The sequence below is a fragment of the Microtus ochrogaster genome, chromosome 5 (genome assembly GCF_000317375.1).
Source record: "Microtus ochrogaster isolate Prairie Vole_2 chromosome 5, MicOch1.0, whole genome shotgun sequence".
Lineage (NCBI taxonomy): Eukaryota > Metazoa > Chordata > Mammalia > Rodentia > Cricetidae > Microtus > Microtus ochrogaster.
The window spans coordinates 2,808,156-2,832,805 of record NC_022012.1 but is presented as its reverse complement, the minus strand read 5'-3'; the positions used below and the strand labels follow the sequence as shown (position 1 = coordinate 2,832,805).

The window sequence follows — 24,650 nt, the reverse complement described above, 5'->3', positions numbered from 1 at the left end:
AAATGACTGTATCTAAGTCTTCCCATTTCCATTATTAACATAAATGACTGTATCTAAGTCTTCCCATTTCCATTATTAACATAGACCTGCTAACACTGAATGGTGTTAGGTAAATTCTTTTTTTCACAAATGAAAAATTAGAATATGCTTTATTTCTTGAAGTTGTAGAAGATAAATAATTCTGAAAGAAGAGTTTTCCTCCATTCCCCCTCATCTCTTCTCAACCTGGGCTCCTGCCATCTGCCATCCTTGAGGAACACACACTTCCTTGCCTCTCTTTTCTTCTCTGTAAAGATGGAATTTCTACCTCTTACACTTTGATATTTTCCAACACGACTTCTAATCAGGTCATCTACTCCTGTTGGAAGACCAAAGAGGTACCATTGTCCTTCACTTGAACTGATTACTTACCTGAGCAAAATCCATGTTTGGGGGCTCTTGCCTCACTGAGCCCTGCAGAGGATATGCCGAACAGATGGGCAGGCACAACAACAGCACCTGGACAGCCAGTGGCGCCATCTGGACAGACAGCCTTTGCTTTAACAACAATCCTTCTCTAGTTTCTGACTTCTACATCTTCGTCTTCTTGGCCACTCTTTTATAGGGAGTCAGTGTTTAGGTCAGTAACAACATGACTCACGTGTGTGTTATTTTTAATCTCAATGACTGCACGCTCTTTCATAAAAGCTCAGCACGAAGACGGAATGGCTTACATCAGTGAATCCCTCACCCTACTACACTGGAAAGAATGCTTACTCTCCAGGAAGTGGCTTCTGTGTTTGTGAAGAGGAAAAGGAACTGACTAGAGAGTTAATGTTTATACAATATTTAGATATTTTGAAAGCAGTGGGGTTTTTTTGTTTTTGTTTTTAGCAACACACATTAGGCTCAAGTACATGCAGGCAAGAAATAAATAGATTAACGGAAGAAGATTCCAAATGCAGCAATGATGATGGCTATCTAGGAAGATATAATGACAGAAATTCCATTTTTTGAGTCCTTGGGTGTACAAGTGTTACCGATTTCCAGATGGATTTACTGGCCTTTGGGAGGGAGTGGGGTGCACTGTGAGAAGGCAGCCAACATGGAGGGGACAAGGTCCAGAAGTGAAGCCCAGGTGCCCACCCAGCGTCTGTTTCATGGTGATGTCATCAGTCTCGGTTGTTTCATGATGATGTCACCATGCACTGGCTCCATGAAGACTTGTCAAATGGAAGTCATCTAATTGCGTATTGGATGAAGATGCTCCCCCTACCTCCTTCCTTAGCTTTGCTTTTCCGTTTTCATCCTTTCCCTTCTTCTAAAGTTTACAATGGAATTTCCAGTCCTTTCTCTTCACATAACATTACCCATTAAAAGTATTCTCATTTCCTCCTTTGACCAAGCTGAGGGCTCTTCAAACAGAGAAAGTCTGTAGTAGCTGTTAAGACCAAATTAGCTCTTTTAAAAGAAATATTTACTTGTATTTATATGTATACACCACATGTGTTCAGGTGCCCTCAGAAGCTGGAAGTGGAAGTTAGAGGTGGTGTGGGCTGCTGTCTAGGGACTTGAGCAGGTTCTCAGAAGGAGCAGCAAGTCCCCTCACCTGCAGGCTCGTCTCTCCAGCCCCTAAGTCTTAATACAGAGGTCAGAGGGTGCCAAATGTCTAAAGTACATTTTTCTGCCAGTGAAAGGAAAATAATGCTGCCGTATCTGAAGTATGAAATTTCAAATTAGTGGAAGAAGCAAGTAAATATAGGAGTGACTTTTTTAGTACCCTCTACCTCCCTACCAGAGGGAGCCATGGCAACGGAGACTGAAGCACATCTTGGTGGAGGGGTGCTTGCCCTGGGCCAACTTGTCAATTGTGACTTAGCATAGGTACTGCACAGAGAATATACCAATCTGAAAATCAGGAGCAGAGAAGCTGGCTACTAGCAGATGAGACAAAGTCAGCTATACTCGAGCAAGTACATAACATACCACATGATCCCTTTTCCTGTGAAATGGATAACATCACTCAGGGGATGAGTTTTTATGTGAACTCAGTGCTGGAGAAGCCCTATTACATTTTGTTCTTGTGTCTTTCACAGAAAGAGCTTGTTGGCTGGGCAGATGCCTGACTTGACAAGTTCTGAGATGCCCTGTGCTCCTTTGAGTCATGCCTTTGTTAGAGTTGGCACACCCTGCTATGGTTCCTGTGTGCCCAAGAGCCTGTGTGACTAGTTGACTAACCGTGCAAGGACATGACTTCTAGGACTGATTTGGATGGATGGACTTACTCTAAGCCACACACCTGGAGGAGATTCATGGCTTGGGGCTATGGAGTCCTCTTTGTTATTAAGTACACTATTATCTATCAAATTTACTGAATATTTTTTACAGTAAAGCAAGCAGGCATATGCCGTTAATTAAGGAAAGGTTCAATTCCTAGAACAGAGCTTCTATATATGAGATTTTAAGTATGTGCTATTTTTAATTGGCATAACGACCGAAGAAGATTGAGACTAGAATCATAAAAATGGAGGAATGAAGTCGAGGACCGCTAGCTAACCCCAGCTTACATGTTGATCAAAAGAGTAACGTGGGGTTGCAATGGAAAAATAGAAGGTGGTGTGGTTGGACTTCCAGCACAGGGAGAGGTGGGGAATCTCGGGGTGTCAACCGCCAGCCTGCTCAGATAGTCCAGTGAGTTCCAGGCCATTGAGAGATGCTGTCTCAAGAAAGAAAGGGGTGGGGAGGAAAGAAAGAAAGAAAAAAGAAAGGTGGATGCCACATGAGGAATAAAAGCTGAGGTTTCTCTCTGTGGTAGTTTGAATAGGGATGGCCCCCATACATAGCCCAGTGTGTGTGAGTGCTTAGCCCATAGGGAGCGGCACTTTTAGGAGCCTGGCCTTGTTGGAGGAAGTGTGTCACTGTGGAGCCAGGCTCTGAGGTCTTAGAAGCTCAAGCCTGGCCAATGTGACACAGTTTCCTTCTGCTGCCTGCAGATTAAGGTGGAGGACTCTCAGCTCCTTCACCAGCACCATCTGCCTACACGCTGCCATGTCCCACCAGGATAATAATGGACTAAATTTCTGAAAGTGGAAGCCAGCCCCAATTAAAGGTTTTCCTTTTGTGGTGACCCCACAGTATTATGCAGGAAATGGGCAGCTGACCGAGCTATTGGGCTAATTCATAGGGAGTGTATATGTCTATGTTCATGTCCACACGGAGTAACATGTTTTCACAGAGCTAAGGGAAAAACATCTGTCCTTTGGATAAGTCACTGTCAGTTCTGTAAAAATCTTGAAATCATGGCATTTTTCTCTGCTACAGTATCCCAGCAGTGTATAAACCTGACTTTTACTGTTCGGCAACCAGGTACCTCCCCATACCATGAAGTCCTGCATCCACTCAGTCAAATCTCTGTTCTCACAGCCAAAATCTACATCCCCACAACTTTATTGACTGTACTCACTGATAAGAAAGGAGTCCCGAACAGGAGGTGGTTGTCTGATCTAACAGCAGACCCAGGAAGGTGTAATCTACTGGTCTTCTGCTTTGACTTAGCAGACTACTAATATTCTGTATTATCCTTCACTTTGGTTTCAACTAACATAGTATCATAGACCAGGAAATTAGTTGTTTATACGGGAAAGAGGCCTGAGTCACTAAAACTAGCTTCAAAGAGAAAAATTCTCACTTGCGCAGACTGCTGGAGTCAAAAGCAAAAACCCCAGAAGAGATTCCTTTTAACTCAACCACCTAGATGCTAATACAAAACAAGCCCAGAGGTTAGCACAGCTGCCAAAGCTGTGTTCCCAGACACAGGGGAACTTCAGTCACACCCACTCTGAGACACAAGGTAGCAAGCAGATCCACACTGTGACTCTGAGAAAATGCGTGCTTGATACCATTGTTACCGCCTTTGGGACTGCTATCTTGCCTGTGTGCCTATACAGACTGAAAGCTTTGTGGAGATCACCCCCTTTCTTACCCTTATGCGTTGCCCTAAATCTTATACCTTATGCCCCATGCTTCAAGGAATAAAGCACATGTAGCGGTAATGTAAATGAGTTGATTTACTTAATTTTACCCTTAGATCCAATGAGCCAGTTTTCGTCTGCCATAGTGAATCTTTCTGGACCCTGAGAGGTTTAATGAGCTTAACCTCAAAGTAAGCCTTGATATCCTTTATAAGAGCTGAGGTGGACATGGTGTCTCTTCTCAGCAACAGAACACTGACGAGGACACTGTCTGCACCCACACTCATATATATCTTATAGTCTTAGGGAAAAGGGCCCAGTGGGCCGTCCTAAGGTCCAGAGTCTGACATGCAGTCAGTCCCGCTGCTGTCCCAGTCTCCCTGTGGCGGCTGACTCCACACTGTGAGACGGAAGTTTTGATCTTTCTATCATGTACCATTGTGTGTACAATGTGGGGTGCCAGGCAAGCAGCACCCTGGAAAAGTTCCTGGGTTCCTTTCTGGAATACCAAGTCCCAAGTTATAGGCACCCATTTCAGTATCTTCTTTCTTATCCAGCCTTGTAGCCTTGCCACACACATCATAGCCCAGTGTTTAAGACCTGTGCTGAGCCCTCTGCCTTCGTGCTTGATGATAAACAGTACGGACTAGGACATGATTATGAAGTGTATCCTGCTAGAGATTCATTCTCCAAATAAATGGAGAAATTTGAAAATTTTGGATAGACTAACTTCTCATGAATATTTTTGTATTGTTTGTGTTTGGTCAAAAGTAAGACCCCAGTCCCCTGACACCCCTATATCCAAGTCTGGGATGTTTGGGTGAAAGCATCACCCAAGCCTCTGGCACCCATCCTTGGAGCGCCAGTGGAGGAGGAATGGAGCAAGAAGCTCCGTTTCAAACCCCTTGGTCCAGACTCCGAGTCCGGGAAAGCCTGTCAAGCAGCGGCCTCTCCCCAGGGAGGGTCAGAACCACTCCCACCGGCTTTTGAGGCTGCCGCCCAGAAAAGAAACATGTGGTCTACAGGTTTTCCGTGTTCTCCCCTGCTCTCTTTCCCTCACCATGCTTTCCCGGACCACCTGGGAGTGCTGTATTAAACGTGGGCATCTTTTATTCGGTTTAATTTGGTCTGGTTGGAATTATTTGCATCAATGGAGAGGCTGGTCTTAAGAGATACTCCTAACAGTTTGTTTTCCATTTCAAAATTGAAAGAAATAACATTTCTAAGTGAGGCTTTGCTGTCAGCTCATAGCAGCATAATGAAATAGAAAGCATTGTAAAGAAATGCTAAAGTGTTAGATACAGAAGTGGCCTCAGCCTAAGTATCAAATCTTTATTTTGCACATGGGCCATCTCTTGGCTGGGCATGTAGGGCGTGCCTGTATCCCAGCATTTGGGAGCCAGCAGTAGAAGAGGTCCGACACCAGCATGGGCTGTCAGCACTGTTTTAAAAACCAAACCTGAAGCACGAGTTGATTTTCCCTGTGTGTTCAAAAGGCAGTTTTTCTCTGGGGAGAGCTTGTCTGCCCACCCTCCACTCTTGAAAGAAGAGACCGAGGATCAACGTCAGAAAGCACAAATGGCCTCTTTCAGGGACTTATCCACTATGAACTTGGCCCTCTTGGGTTGTCAGTTGTGGCACCAAACTGTTTCAATTCATAAATTATTATACTAGAAATTATAAAAATATACAAGATGAAATATAAATAAATTTTTACTTGGTAGCTCTGTGTAACAACAATTCTAGAAGGTAAATAAAATATAAAAATACTTGGCTCTTCAGAAAACTATCTCCTTCAAAATTATGCGGTATGTATTTTCATTAATTTGGTGACAGAACAGGTTGCTATATTCTTAGCAGTTGAACCAGGTGTTAGAATGACGGATAGCATCAACCATTCTTGTTTGGAGGTTAAATCTGTATTGAGTTGACTGGTGAAAGAAATAAAAATATCCTAAAAATAAAATGAAATATATTCATTATATTATGCATGGAGTTTTCAGCTTTTGACTTAATTTTGCATGACTTCAGTATATATAGTTTTTACATTTGTATTTAATTTTCATTTACATTTTTATATTTACATTAAGTAGCAATGCTGTTACTTTTGGTATTATAACAAATAGAGAAAATATGTCTATATTCTTACCTTTGTTCTGGAAAACAGCATCAACTTTATTGCCAACTCTAGGGAAGTCGTCTGCTATTAATTTGGGATAACCTGAATCCATGGTCTTATTATATTCATCATACCTGATGAGAAAGTGGTTAGAAATGTTAGGACCTTTGAAAACACATGCAGATTGCTTGAAATATTTGTGGAAAACACACCAGCATGAATTGCATACAAATTTTTAATTCTTGAGATTAGAAAAGAGTGAATTGGGTGAGGGAGGAAAAGTTGAATGTTGGGTGTGTCAAAATATGCATAAGGTCTTCTGAAATCCAATGAACTACACAGATACTCTCCCCAAGGTAAAATGCTATGTGAATGGTTAAGTTTAGGTCAAAGTAGCTTGAGAAGTTGGATGCCCTTACTCACCTATCTTTCCCAGCACATAAGAGCACCACAGGCTCACTGGATTCCCTGTATAAGCAGCACCATGTGATACCAGGCTATGGTTGTTCAGTGGTTACGTCATCCACAAAACGGCAGTTAACCAAGTCCATATGAAATTCATTTTAAGATCTTTCTACGTACAGACAACTGGCACCCTAAAATTATTTGGATTTCAGTCTTTACCTCCAGTACTTGTCATCAACAAAGAAGTATGTTTTTCCAGTCTCTTCCTCACAGACAGCAGCATCAATGTGTGTCACGCTGCTAGGGAAGCCAAAGTAGCTGTAGATGTCCGTGGGGAATCCTTCCTGTACACTCTGCTCACGAACAGCCCACACTCTATTGCCTGCCAATCAAGAGCCAGGGATGAATCTCTTTGTCTACATTTCCAGTGAAGCTTCACAGGCGAGAGCATCATCCTAGCCAGACTGCAGTGCTTCAGGGAAGGTGGGGGTGGCTTGTTCTGTGATAAATGTTGATACTGGGATCCAGTTTCAGACCAATTAAATGTGTTTGCCTTTTGTTTGTTTGATTGATTAATGGCTGTGTTTTTGAGACAGAGTTTCACCTTGTAACCTATTCTGGTCTAGTAACCAGGTTTGGCCTCCAATTTGCAGCAATCCCCCTGCCTTAACCTTCTAAATGCTGGAATTAAAGACAGGAGCCACCAAGCCTAGTTTATATGAGTTTTTTTTTTTTTTTTTTTTTTTTTTTTGTCTTTCTAGGCCATTGTATTCTGTAAAAAGCTTTGAGAATTATCTTTTCCCCCCTATTGCAGATAAAGCTCCTTTCCAAAGCTCAGACAACTAGAGGTTCTAGGCTACCTCAGTGCTGACTAAATTCTTTGGCATCCTAGGAGGTAATACGTAAATTTATGCTGATTCCAGGGTCTGCTTACAGTACCTAAGCTGTGTGTTATAGGGAACTGATCTGTTTGGAAAGCAAGATCACTCTTGTTAACAAACATGCTTATTTTAGCTCGCACGAAAAGCTGCTTTGAAATGCTGTGTATGTAAACTTCTATTGAGTTTTACACAACAAAGGCTAGAGAGGCCATTGCAAAGTATTGTGCCTGTCTGAACTGCGGTCCCTTCTCTGTTGGAGTGTGTAACTGTATCAAGTATCTCGATGATTGTGAGAACATGTGTGTCTGACATGGTCTTTAGTGTCAGAGTTGCTGCATCCTTTGCTCTCAAGAATCACACAGGCTCGTTGAGGTCCACCAGCAATGACTCTGATTTTCTCATACATTAATCTATAACGAATTGCCTGGGAAACTTAGTACAATTTAGATTCTCTCAAGGAAGTTTCACAGTGAGACCTGAGACTCTATTTCGTTCTTCAAGGTGGGTTGTCATCAGGACAAGGGTACTGGGACATGCCTGATTTCTCCTTGTTCATAGACTGACATCAAGAAGAGAGCCTTGGAGGAAAGGCCAAGGAACAGTATGCTGCCACTTTACTGGAGAAATCAAGTCAGCAGTGTCCCATCTGCCTACCTGGTGATAACTTTCGTTCTCTCAAGGGAATGGTTCACATTAAAATGGGGTCTAGGAAACTGCATACACAAAATTGTTCTGTGTCATCCTTGGTAGAATCGACTCGTGCCTCTTAATTTTATTTCAGAGAACTCACAGCAATATGAAGAAGTTTAAAACACAGTGATTGTTTGCAAATTCTTTAACAATCCAAAAATGTTATATCTCTAATCATTTACTTTTCAATCAAAATGATGCTAAAATACAAGATAGCTTTAACTGTGCTGATTGACAGGCTCCGTTAGCTTACATCATGGAGCTTAGACTTTCAGAAGGACATGCAGTGAGTGTAGCCAGGACCCTTTTATCTCACTCTAAAGCTAAATAAAAGTTTAATTTATAAAACAGAAACAATCAGAAACATTACCTTTGAAAAAGTAGGCTTTATCTGCCATACTAACTTCGTAAACAGCATCAAGTTTACCTGGCAGAGCTGGCCAGAGTATACCTATCAAATTGAGCTCCGGTTCTGGCATAGCTCTACTTACACGGATGTAGAACCTGATTTAAAAGACAGAGAGAGCACAGTTGTCAGTGAGTCTCCCGGGAGTCTCCACCCCTTCTCGCTGGAGAGCTGCTGCCAGCAAGTGTCTACTGTCTTTCCAAGGAGAGGCCAGGATGAGGGTTTCTGTTTGATGTGCTTGTTTCTTCACAGAAACACCCATGCTGCGGCAAATCTTAAAAGTGACAGTAGTGTATCATCTGGGACCCTATCATGTGAAGACACAAATGGCATAAACAAGCTCAATATAAGGAATAAAAGGTCAGGAAAATAGGACCGGGGATCTGGATCAGTACATATGTGGCCCAGCGTTATGAAGCCCTGGGTTTGAGCCTCAGTGCTCTCAACAAATTTCAGTGAAGATGATGATAAAACAATGTTTTTTTATTACTTTTATTGCTGGTTCTAGTATAGTTTAATTTTTATAATGAATGTGATTTACAGCCAATTTGTATAAGCCTTAAAATGTAATAGTCAGTTTTGGTGAGCCATGAGGAGCTGGCTGCATCAGGTGACCTATTGCAACACAGTATCCTGTACTTAGTGAAGGTTGTCATTCCTGAATATCTGAGGGTACATGGGTACTCCTATGAACACCTAAATCTGTGGAAGATTAAATCCTTTATATAGGGTAACATTTTAAAATATAGTCTATGAGGCCACACCTACAGGCCCCTTCTATGCCACATCCAATCTCTTCACCGAGCCAGATTTCCCATATTCTAGGCTCTAGCCCAGTGAGTCTCACTGACCTGCTTCCCCTACCCCCACCACAGCCCCAACCTGCCAGATCTAGTCTGGGACCCATGCCCAGCCTCCCAGCCTAGTCTGGCCACCCCTGCCTGAAACATAAACTTCTATGTTTTTGTTATGATCCTGTCTACTTGCCCCTAACCTACAGGTCCCCCAGCACTGCATTCATCCTGTCCACCCAGCCAGATCTACCCCATACTTCAGGTCTGGAACAGGAGGAACATCTTCTGAACATTCCTCCCAAACCATTTCCCAATTCTAGGCCCAACCCTCCCACATAACTTCTCCTCTGCCCCAACCTGCTCTGTCTATATTGATCTAGAGCTATCAATAGATGTCTACATGCCCAGGTCTTATTGAAAACACACCAACAATAGAAAATGAAAGCTCAAACCATTATCTTCTCTTTAAAACCTATCAGTCCTGTAGAAATATCTGCCAGTGAGTTTTCTAGATAAACCCAAAGGTACAGAATTTAAAAGAACAATCATAAACTTCATCAAAGAATAAAGGAAGTTTAAAGAAGATATGAAAAAGCTCAATTAAATCAAAGATAAAGAGCTTACAGAGAATAAAACACAAACATAAAGTTGATGGAAATGACAAAGACAATCCAAAACTCAAGAATGAAATTAAATAAGGTGACAGAAACATTGAAAAAAAAAACTCAAGCTGAAATGAAATTGAAAAATACAGTAACTCAACTAGAAAATGTAAAGAAAGCCTTACAATTAGGGCAAAACAAGCAGAAGATAGGGTATTAGGACTCCAAGATAGAGGAGAAGATCTAGAACAAATAAGCAAGAACTACAACACATTACAAAAATACACACAGGAAAGAAGCACACAAGAGATGTGGGATACCATGGAAAACCAACCCTTTTCATTATAGCATAGACAGAGAGAAGAACCTCGAGTTAGCAGGATAAACCAGATCTCTAACAAGATCATAGAAGAAAACTTTCTCAAACCAAGGAAAAACATGCCTGTGCAGATACAAGTAGCACACAGACCACCAAATAGGCAAGACCAGAAAAAGAAAATCTCCACAGTGTATCATAATTAAAAACTAAGTACACATATCACTGAGTTGTTTTATGTTGCAACATGAAAGTTGCAAGAGAAAAGGCACAAGTTACAAATAGAGGAAAGCCTTAGATAACAGATTTCTCAATGGAAGCTTTGAAAGCCAGAAGAGCCTGAAGCAATGCATTCCAAATTCTAAAAAATTATGGCAGCTAAACTAGATTAATATACATAACAAAACTATCCACCATAATTTAAGGAGAAAGAAAAACTTTCTACAATATTAAAAACTTAACTTTTTTATCCAACAAGCAAAATTTAAAGAAAATACAGAAAACAATATTTAGGGTTGGAGAGAGACTGTGGACAAATATGAAGCCATAATTATTAAAACACAACAACAACAAAAATTCAGCAGCAAGCCCACAATTAATATAACCATTTCAATAATAACCTTAAATATCAGTGGTTCCAATTTCCCAATCAAATGACATGGGTTGATTAAATGGATCAAAGAACAAAAATCCATCTGACTTCTGCAAGATAAGCTTCTTAGCTTTAGAGATAAACATCTTCTTTGACTAAAAGGATGGATAAAACACTCCTAAAATGAGTCTACAAAGCAAAAAAAAAAACAAAAGATGGCTAAGAACTATCTCAAAAAAGTTTATTTCTTCTAGCAATAAGGAAAATAGAAATAAAAATACCTTTATGATTTCATCCTAACACAGTCAGAATGGCAAAGATTAACCAAACAATATACAAATATTGCATGGGGGCTGGGGAAGAGAGAACCTTCATTTGCTGTTGGTAGGGACAGCTAACTGGTGCAGCCACTGTGGAAATCAGTGTGAAGAATTATAAAATGAACAAAAATAAATCTACCACATGACCCAGTTGTGTTACTCCTGGGCATAGGCCCTAAATACTTGTTCACCATGCGCCTTGCTGTTTTGTTCACAATGGCTAGGAAATGGTAGCAACCTAAATGTCCTTCAACCGATGGGTAGGTAATAAAAATATAGTATATATACAATATGGAATATTATTATTATTATAAAGAAAAAATGTAACTATGAACCTTGGAGATCAGTGGATGGAACTAGAAAAGACCATCCTGAGTGAGGTAACCCCGACCCAGAACCAACAGCACATGCTCTCTCTCATCAGAGGTCCCTAACTCCAAATCTTCAGATGTAATAAACACTCTGGAGTAACTGTAGAAACCAGGAAAGTAAAAGAGGAGCCATTACCGGGGTAGAAGGGTTGGGGAGCAATAGAGAGAAAATAGTAGGGTAGAAGTGTTTTGATCAGGAAAATGGAAGGGGGCGGGTGTATTCAGGAAGGGGGAAAGGAGATAAAATAACAGTATTCCATCTGAAAAAGTAATAAGGAATCATACTATTAACTATCGTGCTAAGAAAACCCCCACAACATGCTTGTCTTTACATAAATAAACATACACTATTTAAATAGGATTTTTCCACATGAGCTGACAATGCTCTATCCAAGAGTCAAAGACCACCTAATAAAAAAAACACCAGACATGAGAATCCCTCTTTTGAGTTCTTGGTCAAGGTTGTCCAAGAGAATCTCTAAACAGGCTGCCCCCAGAAATGGAAGATAAGACACCATGAACTTCACACAGAGAGCCTACAGTCTCTGAGCTCAAACTCACCTGAAGAACTCTTCCATGAGGACTACCTATTATGATACCAGAAAGTGCCACACAAATTTCCAAAGGTGAAGGAGTGTGATTTTTCAGAACCAACTGACCTAATCATATGGAACCAGCCATTATTAGTTGTATAAAGAAAATAAGAGAAGCACAATCAATTGTGACCATGCAATTACAAACACTGTTAGGTTACCATATGAGACATATTGGTGGCTTGCAATGGTGAATATAGAGCCCAGCGCAAAACGAAGACCTTACCTGCCCTTAAAGAATATCACTTCTCCCCGAAATGTAGTTATTGCATCAAAGCTTAGAGGACTGTCACACAGTCTGGGGGTTGTAGCACCTGTTGGCTGGATGGGATTTGGAGAAGGTCCTAAAGAATATGAGAGACCTGGAGTTACTTTCCATGGTTCCAGAGCCCACGTGAAGAATGAAGTGCCTTTAACAGCTAACGGCTGCTTCACTTACCGTACAAAGCCTGAATGCGATTAATATCTTCCTGGTTTAGCACAAAGTCGTCAACGTACCATGTATAGCTGGGGAACATTAGTGCCCCTATATCATTGGAATGAGTGAGTCCAAGGGAGTGGCCCAATTCATGAGCCGTAACATAGAACAAGTTGAAATCTGGAAGGACAAAGATCCATTTCTAATTACTAAAAATTATACTGTTTTGAGGCATTTAGTAAGGAAATAATCTTTCAGGATGAATATCCATATCTTCTTAGTCCCTTTTTAAAACCCACATAGGTTTATACTGCCCTTTTCCGGTGGTGGGAGCGTGCTCATTTTAACTGTAAGAAGGCACAGTGGAGTCTACACTCAGGATGAGATCGGTAAGTCCATGTTAACAATGAGCTGGGCCAAGTTCCTTTGCAGAGGAGCAATGAAACTCTGACAGTTTCTACTTTTCTTAGGGCTGGGAAAATTGGAAAACACAAAACAACTATTTTCTCATTCTGTTTTCCAAGTTTAGTAGCAAATTTGTCAAGTGTATTGCATCTTTCTTGTAAGAACATTCCAGGACCAAAAGTAAAACATTAAAGCTTTTAACTTTCTTTCTTTTTAAAAGAAGGTTGTTTGCTTGTTTGTTGTGCCTGCACATGGGTGCAAGCACAGAGTGTGCAGAGGATGGCTGTGTGGAGGGCAGAGAATGATGTAGAAGATTTGGCTTTCTCCTACCTACCAAAGGGGTTTCAAGAATCAAACAGGTTTTCAGGAGTTGCATCTCACCAGCCCTCAGAATTTCTTAAGAGAAGTTTTAGAGTGACCTATTTGTCACCAGGGAGATGATATGTGATCAGAAGTCACTCTTGCCTCATGCTTCTCAACGCGATACTAATCCTAAGAGTGGTGATAGATTGCCTACTTCCATGAATGCACTAAATCAACCAGCATTGCCGTGCACTAGGAGAGGCCAAATGAACTGAGGGGCTCGGCTTCAGCAGACTTACTTTCACTGGTGTCAGTCCACCTCTCATCAAGATCAAAGTGAACGTCGCCCCCAATCCCTGGGCCTGGCTGAAAAGCGTGAGCAAGGCGATACAAAGGCCCATCGAAAGGGTTGTTGTCACCATGGTCTGCAAGAAACAAAATTCAACAAAAGGCTCATTGATTCTCATATTGGTTAGCTCAGTGCTTTGCTGAGCTGCCAGCAGACTTCCAGACAGTGTGATGCTATTTTATTCCTCAACCCCATAAAATCAACAATGCTCTTAACAAGCAACTGCTGTGCAAAGCAGAGATTATCGAAGGGCAAGCCAAGGTTGAAGAACTTACCTCCACGATAGAAAGAAAGCACAATGTCTCCTTCCTCATCAAAGACCCTGGAGAATGTTAGTGGGGTCACATCACTCCAGACTCTGAAGGCTTTCGCAATGGACTGGTCCACAACTGCTCTTGGCAAAAGTGGTGTGTAGTTTAAAATACTAAGAAAAATAAAATAAAATGGTGACACATTGGGTTTTGTTTCCTTCTATTCTAAAGGGGGAGTAATGGCCCAATTTTGATTCTGATATGCGGTCTAGTTACCTGTATGTCAGATGTGTTTTTGTCCAGCGCGGATTGTTGGAATTAATGGCTTCCGGCGTCACATCGGACACCCCACACCTGGGGTTACTCATCACTCTCAGGGTTTCAGGATCTGACTTTCCAGTCACTTTCAACCCAAATGTTTGCTGCATTTCCTTCAGCTTTTCAGCCATCAACTCCTTGCCACTCAGGTTTTTAACTTCTGTGTCATTGCCCAAGTTGTAGTAGTTTTCCAGGTATTTCTGATAAAATATAAAATTAATGAACCAGTAGGTCTGGAGAGAAGTCTCAGCAGTTAAGAGCACTTCCTGCTTGCAGGGAACCCAGGCTCAGGAGATACTGGCTTCTACTACTGAGGTGGACAGACACACCATACATTCAGTCATACACATAGTTAGAAACACAGAAATATTTAAAGTTATTGAAATACTAAATGGAAAGTGGTTCTCCCTTTTTTAAAAAAATGAAAGCCTGAAGTTTTAGACAAACTAGAGAATTACTTTCAAACTTTTGATTCAGCTTTACTGTTAGAACAAGATTTGTAGGTGAGGTTTGCACTCTTGCAAATCCACCTTTGCAGAGGGAGCTGCCTTCCCTTCCTTGGGTTCCCCTCCCCTCCAGCCAGAAAGGAGGTGTCCAGCTAGACTTGGTAAATACATTTTTAGAAGGTTCCATTTCTGGCAAATGGCATTTCTCTTAGAAGGAAATCCATCTTCTAGTATAGCCACCACGCTATACTAGAAGGACACAAAGTCAAGACTCGCATTCCCGCCATGAGTAATGTTGCATCTATTTACCCAGACAGTCTCCACATCTTGCCGATGTCCTTCTTGGAACACGGGGAAGGCATAAGAGCTGGTGCCCCAGAGAAGCAACAGCAAAGGGAGGCGAGGCATGATGTCCCTCTTTTCTGGGCAAGATCAGCAGTGGTCCCCTGCCTGCCTGCTCCAGTATCCTACCGAGGAAGCTCCATCTTTATATAGGGACTTCTTGCACTTCTAGAAAGCCAGAGGCTATGTGACTCATGATTCACAACATCCTCTTCATCAGCAGCGAAGAGCCTGGGAAATCAGAAACTGTGACACCTAGCAGATTGTTTGGGCTGGTTTGGTGTGATAATCCCAGAATTATATCAAACAGGACATTTATGAAAGAGATGATCTTCACCAATTAAACGTTGTTTTCTCCAATTCATGTTTATACTATTTGAGAAAGGGTCAGACCTATTAAAAACATAGGCAAAGCATAACTCCAAGGCTGTGTGTGTGTGTGTTGTATATGGTATGTGTGTGTATGTGTGTGCTTTGTATATGTGGTATATGTGATACATGTGTTGTATGTGTGGTATGTGTATATATGTGTCTATGTGGTATGTGTGTATATGTATGTGTTGTGTGTGTGGTATGTGTGTGTGTTGTGTGTGTGGTGTGTGTTTGTGCTTGTGTATATGTATGTGTGTAGTGTATGTGTAGTTTGGGGTATGTGTGTATATCTGTGTATGGTATATATGTTCATGAATATATGTGTGTGTGGCATGTGTGTATGTATATACATGGTATGTGTGATGTGTGTGTTTTTGGAAAAGGTCTCCCATTGTTCTGAGTTCACCTAGAAGGTCACACACTCCCATTGCTAGGATTACAGACACACATCATCACATCTCACTTTTTCCACGTAAGTTTCTGGGATCAAAATCCACCCCTCTTCCCTTGTACAGCAAGCCCTTTCCCTGAGCCAACCCCACAGCCCTTAGTGACCTTTATGAAGAGTAGAGTTTGCTACTCAGTTCTCCTTTTTTTTTAATTTTTTTATTTTTTTTAAAATTTATTTATTTATTGAGGATTTCTGCCTCCTCCCCGCCACTACCTCCCATTTCCCTCCCCCTCCCCCGATCAAGTCCCTCTCCCTCATCAGCTTGAAGAGCAATCAGGGTTCCCTGACCTGTGGGAAGTCCGAGGACCGCCCACCTCCATCCAGGTTTAATAAGTTGAGCATCCAAACTGCCCAGGCCCCCCCCAAAGCCAGCACGTGCAGTAGGATCAAAAACCCATTGCCATTGTTCTTGAGTTCTCAGTAGTCCTCATTGTCCACTATGTTCAGCAAGTCCGGTTTTATCCCATGCTTTTTCAGACTCAGGCCAGCTGGCCTTGGTGAATTCCCGAAGGAACATCCCCATTGTCTCAGAGTGTGGGTGTACCCCTCGCGGTCCTGAGTTCCTTGCTCGTGCTCCCCCTCCTTCTGCTCCTGATTTGGACCTTGAGATTTCTGTCCGGTGCTCCAATTTGGGTCTCTGTCTCTGTTTCCTTTCATCGCCTGATGAAGGTTAATATTCAGGGGGATGCCTATATGTTTGTCTTTGGATTCACCTTCTTTTTTTAAAAAATATTTATTCATTTATTATATACACAATATTCTGTCTGTGTGCATGACTGCAGGCCAGAAGAGGGCACCAGACCTCTTTACAGATGGTTGTGAGCCACCATGTGGTTGCTGGGAATTGAACTCAGGACCTCGCTACTCAGTTCTCCTGATGTCTGCACACACCTTGCTCCCAGGAAAGAGGCTTGGATTACTGACTGCGGGTGACGGATGATGTTCAGCACCCATGCTGTTTGAACTCAAGGCCCTCCAATATTCACTGGCTCTCCTGGGTTCCTGTGGCTCCCTGCTGCCTTTGATAAGCTCTCTGCTATGAGACTGCAACAGCGCCATGGCTTCTTTTTATCTTTATCCAGGAGTAGGCTATAAGAACTTTGCCCAAGAAGAACTCTCCTCCAGGCTGGGGACAATGTATGAAGAGCTACATAGACCTTGTTCATGAGCCTCATAGGACAAACAAGACCCATTTTTGAAACCTGCTTAAACACAGCAGGTAAAATGGGCTACCAAGAGACCAAGTGTGATTCTGGGCTCTTGCATTTTAATTATCCTTGTTCCATTAGGTGGCATGTGTTTATACTGTACACACATACACACACTCACATTCATGCTTATATTGATATGTTCATCCATTCAGAGGGTCTCACGGAGCTTCTCTTGAATAGTAAAATGCATGTATCGGTGTGTGCTGAAAGCTGTGCACGTATAAAGTTGAAGTGGGTGCTGGCTCATGGTATCCATATCTCCATCAGAGACAAAGCCATCTGTCCTGTCCCGTCTTGAAGGAAGCTCAGTAACATACAACACTGAGAAGAACTGGCTTCCACCCCCATGCGTGAGCTCTTCACGGTGTCGCCCACCTTTCCCAGCGCTCCAAATCACCTTGTGGATGTCTGATCTCACTGCATAACCAATAACTTAGTCAATAATGCTTTACTAGACATTGGATTAATTTGAAAGCACTCATTTCCTCTCTAGTCATCTAAGCACAGCTCCCTCATTTAAGAGGAGTAATATGTAAGTCAGATAGCATAGGAGGAAACTGGAGGAAGGCCTCACACAGGCAGCAGCCCTCTTCACAGACATCAGATGGAGGGCAGGGGGCATAACAAAGACGGCAGGGAGCAAGTGCAGCACGGAAAGGAAAGCAGGGAGAACAGAGTCATCGGGAGAGAGGGGCAGACGAGGCTGCAGAAGTTCACAGGAAGCCCACACGCCTAGAGTGCTCTTTTTATATTCTACTTAAAATAGTTATTTTTATACAATATATCCTGAACACGGGTTCTTGTCCCTCATATCTTCCCCTCCACCCCAGCCTTCCAACTCCTCTCCTCCACTCTGTCTCTCTCTCTCTCTCTCTCTCTCTCTCTCTCTCTCTCAAGACATAAAAATAAAAAGATAAGTTAGGATAAAACAAAATGAACAAAATAACAGAAAAAAAGAAAGAAAAAAAAAGAAACAAATAGCGTAAGATACTACACACACATACAAAACCCAAAGAAATATAAAATTGAAAATCAGAATATATATAAGCAAGAGAGCAGTAAGGGACCATTGAGTTCATCTTGTGTTTGTTATCTACTGCTGGGCATGTGTGAGACTTCCTTGGAGAAACTAACTTTTCCTTTGAGAGCACTTATCAGTTGGAGGTAGTATCTTGGTTGGGATGGGAGTTAGTGTCCACTTCTCCATTGTAGCATTGGGATCCCACCTGTGTTGGACCTGTGGCGGCCCTGTGCATGCCGGTAGTCTCTCCTCTTGAGTCTGGGAGGCATTGTTTCCTGTTGTCATCATTCCCTCTGGCTTTCACAGTCTTTTTGCCTTTTCTTCCGCATAGCTCCCTGAGCCCTGAGGGGGAGTTTGATGGAAACATCCCAGTTAGAACTGAGTGCTTCAAAGTCTCTCATTCTCTGCACAATTTCTGGCTATGGGTCTCTTAACTATTAGTGCCCCTCTACTGAAGAACAGTTTCTCGGCTGATGATGGAGTGAGACACTCACCTATGGGTGTAGCAGAATGTCATTAGGATCCTTTTATTGCTATATTCCTTTAGCAGAATGATAGTATTTGATTTTCCCCTAAGTCCATGGCCTTACTAGTCTCAGGTTCTTATCCACACAAGCACTGTCAAGCATGGGTTCCATCTCATGGAGAGGGCATTAAATCCAATCAGACAGAATGTTTGTGCCACTATTATACCAGCATATGATGCAGACAGATCACCACCATCGATCAAAGGGTTTGAAGCTGGGTTGTGTTCAGTAATGAGGCCTAAGCATCAGTTTGTGGAGAGCAAATGACAGCCTTGGTAATATACTAAGGGTTTTTTTGGGCGTGGGGGGGGGGTATTGGGTCCCTTTGACAATGACTCAATGAGACAACCGACTCCTGACACTTACTGGAGGTTTCACTTGGTTGCAAGTGAAGTCTAGTTAGGGCTTTGACTTCTTCATTATTTGATGATTCTATTAGATTTCTTTCATATGCACATATAAATTTTAAGAGACTTCTAATGTAGTAGGTTTTTGTATGACTCTCAAATGTCCCTTATTGTTTGCAGTTCTTCCCTATATTTCCTCCCTTATCCTCCCCTTCCCTTGCCTCCCAGTTTATCCCTCCTGTTTATCCTGTTTACCTCAGTATCCCTCTGTTTTCTGTTTACCCTACATTGGGAGAGCCTTCCCTCCCCAATAGTTCCTTATTCTATACCTAACCTCTATGAGTATTCAAATAGTAGCAAAGGTTTAAAAGATAGTGTCCACATATAAGTGGATACCTGCCATATTTGTGTTTCTGGGTCTGGGTTATATGACTCAGGATGAATTTTTTTGTTCTATCCATTTACCTTTGAATTTCATATTTTTTAACAGTTGAATAATAAATGGCCCCACATTGGGCACCAATTTGTTGTGAGAGGCTGCTTGTTCTAATCACACAGAAACTATATTATTTAAAACACTGCTTGGCCCATTAGCTCTAGCTTCTTTTGACTAACACTTATATCTTAATTTACCCTATTTCTAGTAATCTATGTATCACCATGCAGCTGTGGCTTACTGGGTAAAGTTCTAGCATCTGTGTCTGGTGGGGCTACATGGCTTATCTCTGACTCTGTCTCCTTTCTCCCAGCATTCAGTTTAGTTTTTCCCTGCCTACCTAAGTTCTACCCTATCAACAGGCCAAGGCAGTTTCTTTATTCACCGATGGTATTCAAAGCATACAGAAGGGAATTCCACATCACCTCCTTTTTCCTGTTAAATAAAAAGGAAGGTTTTAACTTAAACATAGTAAAGTTACATATAAATCTACTTTATATTTTATCATAACTAAAGAAAACTATAACTATAAATTCTTCAACTCCATTAAAGACTTCAGAAGGATATAATATTACCTAAGCAAACAGGAAGCACATTATAAACAACTTCCAAACCTCTAGAATTGACAGAGCCTTTTCACTGCCTGGACAGTCACCCAAAGTTCTTCTGTACCACTGGGGCATCCATCTTCAGCCTACAGGCCCATAGTATCCAGCAGACTTTTCCATAAATCAGGAAATTTCAAAGACAGTTCTGCCTATATTGGCAGTTTGTCAGTTACTTTCTTTTATGTCCTGAATGTGTCTGGCAGACTCTTTCATGAAGCAGGAACCCAAAGGCCCTTTCTCACCTTTAGGCAAGTTTACCAGTCATTTCTCTGGGTCCTGCATGTTCAGTTCATCAAGCATAGCAACAATCAGTCTAGGCAAGAACAGTTTCTTGCCCAAATGGCTAACCAACTCCATAAGGAGCCTCTTTGATGTCTAACTTCCTCTTGAAGTAATTGATACTGCCAGGAACAGATGTGTCACATTATCATGAAAAGTTCTAAGTTCTTAAAACATTTTAAATGCCATATTCTGAAGGTCTCTGAAAGATTTGAAGAATACCTAACTGAACTATATCTCTAGAAAACATAACATGACTACAAGCTTGACTATTACAGATGATTATCTATTAGCCTATATTTCTTAATTATACATTACATTTTTAATGAGCTGCACAAACACAATACCATAATCAAGAACAGAAATATATATGTATATATATGCATATATATATTTAGTATAACAAAATTGACCTTAAATTTGTATCAATAAACCAAGATCCATACCAATGCAAATCTCTATAGCATATCCCCCTTTAAATGTAAACAAACATTTATAAACAATATTTGGGAATTTGCGAGTTCTCTAGACTACTTCCTGCTGAATGGGGGTGCTTTTAATCAAGTATTTCATGGTATATCCTGTGTGCTAGGTTTATCTCATTCAGCAGTTGGGTGAAGTAATTTTTGAGGGGTGTTCATGACCACCTTTTGGGGGGTCTTGGTGCATCAAACTTCATTGGTCTGGAACAAATCCACAGGTTCTCATCCTCTATGGAAACAAAAGAAGAACCTCTTTTCTAAATCAGCATATTCTTGGGCCCAAATTCTGAAATCAAGATACCTTTATAATATACATACTGGTTTAGCTTAGTAGCCTATACAATGAAATGTCTCTCTGTACTTAGCTCCTTCACAATCAAAAAATTCAAATAAAAGACAATAATATATATAATCCAGACTCTCTGTGAATATTCCATCTTTTTTGGCTCATTTTTTTTTTTACTTTTTTTAATCTATGACTGTGTGTACTCTGTATCTTTAAAAACTTCACTTTTTTTTAAAAAAAAAAAAGAATAATTTTCCTGTTCATTTCATCTGTTGGTGGGGATCTAAGCTATTTCCAGTCTCTGGTTATTATGAAAAGAACATGAGCATGGGTGAGTGAGTGTCTCTGGGCTAGAATGGAGAGTCCTTTAGGACATGCCTAATAGCTGGATTTTGAGTTAGAATATAAAGTTTTAGAGAATTGCCTTTTCCTGTTTCCCTGGGACCTAGAAAATATGGGTTACTATACTCACTTGAGAGAGGATAATGTAACCATCAGGGACTAGGGAGGAAACAATTGCACAGTGTGATCCTTAAAGAAGACCTTGCAGAAATCTACATATTCTGTAGTCTAGAAGCTTTCAGACTTTTATAAACTATGATCTTTACTTGGACAAAACCCTGAAAGCAAATTTTAGAAAATGTACTTATTTGGGCCAGATGTGGGACACATGCCTTTAACATCAGCACTCTGAGGCAGAAGTAGGCAGGTCTCTGAGCTGGAGACCAGCCTGGTCTACAAAGTGAGTTCTAGGACACCCAAGGCTGTTACACAGAGAAAACCCTGTCTTCAAAAACAAAAACAAAAAAAGAAAGAAAGGGGGAAAAGGAAAGGAAATGGAAATGTGCTTCTTACTGTTGGTGTGTGAAGCGTGGGTCGGTCACACGTGCAATCAGAAGACACCCTGGGGAGCAGATTCTCTCCTTTTACCTTTTCATGGTTTCTGGGGATCAAATTAAGGTCACAAGTCTCACACAGCAAGTGTCTTTGCCCACCAAGCTATCTCCCTGTCCCTACAGAAACTGAAGCTCTCTGATGGCTTGCCCATGCCTGTATAACACACCTTCTTTAGCAAAGTCACCCATTGTCCCCTGGTTCACTCATAGAACCAACAGCATCAACTTGAAGATATTCCATGATCTGTCTAGATGCAGACAGGGATTGGAAATGGGGACCTTAAAGTTTTATTCAATTTCTTCCAAAAACCACAAAGAATTTGTGAATTAAGTTTTGCTAAGGTAGCCAATGTCATAGAATTACATAGTCTTGAATCTTGAGATTTTCAGCTAGTTATGCATGGCAGAACTTTAATATCCACAGGTAACTTATAGGCTGGTGTGTGATTCCTTGAGAATAATAAGTAATACATCCTGGAATTCAATAAAATAAAATTTAGCAATGCTTATAATTGGCAAGGTTTACAGGAAGATAAAAATAAGTTAAAACCCTATTTGCTCTTTACATCAGCATGAGTATGTTTCTTCCTTCTAGGAGAACCTCCCTCCCCTACCCCTACTTTAGATATAAGTTTATGGACATTACCCCCTCTGCCTTTTGTCACATAAGAGAATGACATGCCCAAAAGGACCCCCCCCCTCCCCAGAGCAACTGTACCAACTGACTCCTAGCTCTTTCTACACAGGCCAATGAGTGTGATTTTCTTGGTTGTTTTGTGAGAAGCCTCCAAAGTGTTTGTGTTTCAACTTGTGTCTGATTTTTTATACTTAGGGCGCCAATCTTTTGAATATTATTAGTTCAGTTGAGCTGCTGCTTCTCCTACTGCTACTCTTTTTTTCTACTGCACATGTTGAAGTGGTCTTTCACAAGAAGCTTCAAATATTGATGATTTAATACAGTTTTGTTAGGTAGTGGCATCTAGGAAAAGATTCTACTCATCTATCTGTCTGTCTGTCTGTCTGTCTGTCTGTCTATCCATCCATCCCCATATATGGCCATATAGCAACTCTATTGCTAAACACTGTGAAAGACACTGGCCACACATGGTTACTTGGGCCTTCAAGATTTCCTTTTAGGTGTAAATGATCCACTGATCCTTAATCCTAGGTCACAGAAGGTAAGGAGAGGAATCATTTGATCATACGTGACTGCAGTGCAAGCATGTGTCCACACTGGGCATAGAAACTGGATTCTCAGTGGTGGTGGTGCATGCTTTTAATTCCAACACTTGGGAGGCAGAGGCAGGCAGATCTCTGTGAGTTCAAGGCCAGCCTGATCTACAGAGCTAGTTCCAGGACAAGTTCCAAAGCTACAGAGAAACCCTGTCTTGAAAAAAAAAAAAAAAAAAAAGAAAGAAAGAAGGAAGGAAGGAAGGAAGGAAGGAAAGAGAAAAAAGAAAAAAATTAGATTCTCAAATGGAGAAATAGTGTCTGATCACAGTAGGAAGTCCCATTAACTTTCTCAGGCCCCCATGTCACCACCTTGTCCCTCTGACCTGAAAAATCTTTCCTACTTTTTTCCAAGCTATGACCTAATCTCCCTTATTCCATTACAAAAGGTTATCAAATTGCAACATGGGCTTTTTGCATCAACTTCCTACATTTTTACTAATAATCATTGAATAAATTAATGTATGAATAAGGAATGAGTAAATACTTAAGTGATTTTTAAATAAAAGGGATTATTTCCTACTGGTCTTGTCTGAAAAGGGCCTTAAGCTTGTAGTTGTTTGTTTTACTCTCCTAAGACCAAATGCCTGAAATGATCATAAGAGGAGTGCGGGTTTGCCCACTCACTAGACATTCCGCAGCCTTCAGCGCTGCCCACATGGAGACAACGCCACCTTAGCTACCTTATTCGTGATGTGGTCATAGAGACAGCACGGTAAGTCTCCTAACCTTTAAGATATTCCCCACGATGAGATACTAGTCAACAGAAGGTGCACAGAGGAACTCCCAGTCACAAATCTGCTTTCTTTGTCTATAGTTAGTGTTTTCTTAAGCTATTAAGAGACTGATTGCTGGAATATTAACCCAAACACTGGACCTATATAAAATTCTCCGAATTTCCACTGCCTGAAGTCCCGTGTCCTAGTATATTAAAAAAAAAAAAAAACAGGCTACAGAGCCAGGGGTGACATTATGGTCACTCCATAGCTTTGGGGCCTCTAGTCTTAGTCAGATCAACCTTTCATTCTTGTGGTTTGAATCTGAGGTATAACCCTCAGTCTCGTGGTTTGAGCACCATCAGGGTTGCTCGATCTACCTCTTAACTCAACCTGCTTTGGAGATGCAACCACCTCCTCTATCCTTTTCTCCAGCCCAGGCTCCCCTCTGTCAGTCTCTCCTTATTCTACCAGCTTTGCTATTAACCACTTCTCATAACAAAAGTATATGCTCAACTATGTTCATAGCAGCATTATTTGTAACAGCTAGAACCTGGAAACAACCTAGTTTGACCTTCAATGGAAGAATGGATGAACAAAGTATGGAATATATACATATTAGAGTACTACTCAGCAGTAAAAAACAATGACTTCTTGAATTTTGCATACAAATGGATAGAAATAGAAAACACTATCCTGAGTGAGGTAAGCCACACCCAAAAAGAGGAACATGAAATGTACTCACTCATATTTGGTTTCTAGCTATAAATAAAGGACATTGAGCCTATAATTCGAGATCCTAGAGAAGCTAAATAAAAAGGTGAATCCAAAGACAAACATATAGGCATCCTCCTGAATATTAACCTTCATCAGGCGATGAAAGGAGACAGAGACAGAGACCCACACTGGAGCACTGG

The 24,650-nt window shown here is 41.2% G+C and overlaps 2 protein-coding genes across 2 annotated transcripts in view; both read right to left on the bottom strand.

The window, feature by feature from the left end:
* The window catches only part of Mmp10 (matrix metallopeptidase 10), an 11,416-nt gene extending 10,897 nt beyond the window's left edge, over nt 1-519 (bottom strand). Inside the window, exon 1 of the mRNA XM_005346778.2 lies at nt 412-519. Within this exon, the coding sequence (XP_005346835.1) occupies nt 412-519 (108 nt within the window). The remainder of the gene's footprint in view (nt 1-411) is intronic.
* A 5,284-nt stretch (nt 520-5,803) lies between these two features.
* Nucleotides 5,804-14,937, bottom strand: LOC101987280 (interstitial collagenase A-like). Its single transcript, XM_005346777.1, has 10 exons — nt 14,839-14,937; nt 14,042-14,283; nt 13,790-13,938; nt 13,465-13,590; nt 12,479-12,637; nt 12,266-12,383; nt 8,416-8,549; nt 6,694-6,856; nt 6,100-6,203; nt 5,804-5,904 (listed from the first exon to the last, which is right to left on the bottom strand). Exons 1-10 carry the CDS (start codon nt 14,935-14,937, stop codon nt 5,804-5,806), a joined length of 1,395 nt encoding a protein of 464 aa, XP_005346834.1.
* Nucleotides 14,938-24,650: the final 9,713 nt, after the last annotated feature.

Excerpts from the sequence above, each read along its gene's own strand:
- LOC101987280 (XM_005346777.1), bottom strand. The coding sequence starts at position 14,937 with ATGCCTCGCCTCCCTTTGCTGTTGCTTCTCTGGGGCACCAGCTCTTAT. Across the intron at positions 13,939-14,041 it reads AAAACACATCTGACATACAG|TATTTTAAACTACACACCAC; the intron begins GTAACTAGACCG and ends TATTTTTCTTAG. Across the intron at positions 8,550-12,265 it reads GTGATATTCTTTAAGGGCAG|GTTCTACATCCGTGTAAGTA; the intron begins GTAAGGTCTTCG and ends CTTTTAAATCAG.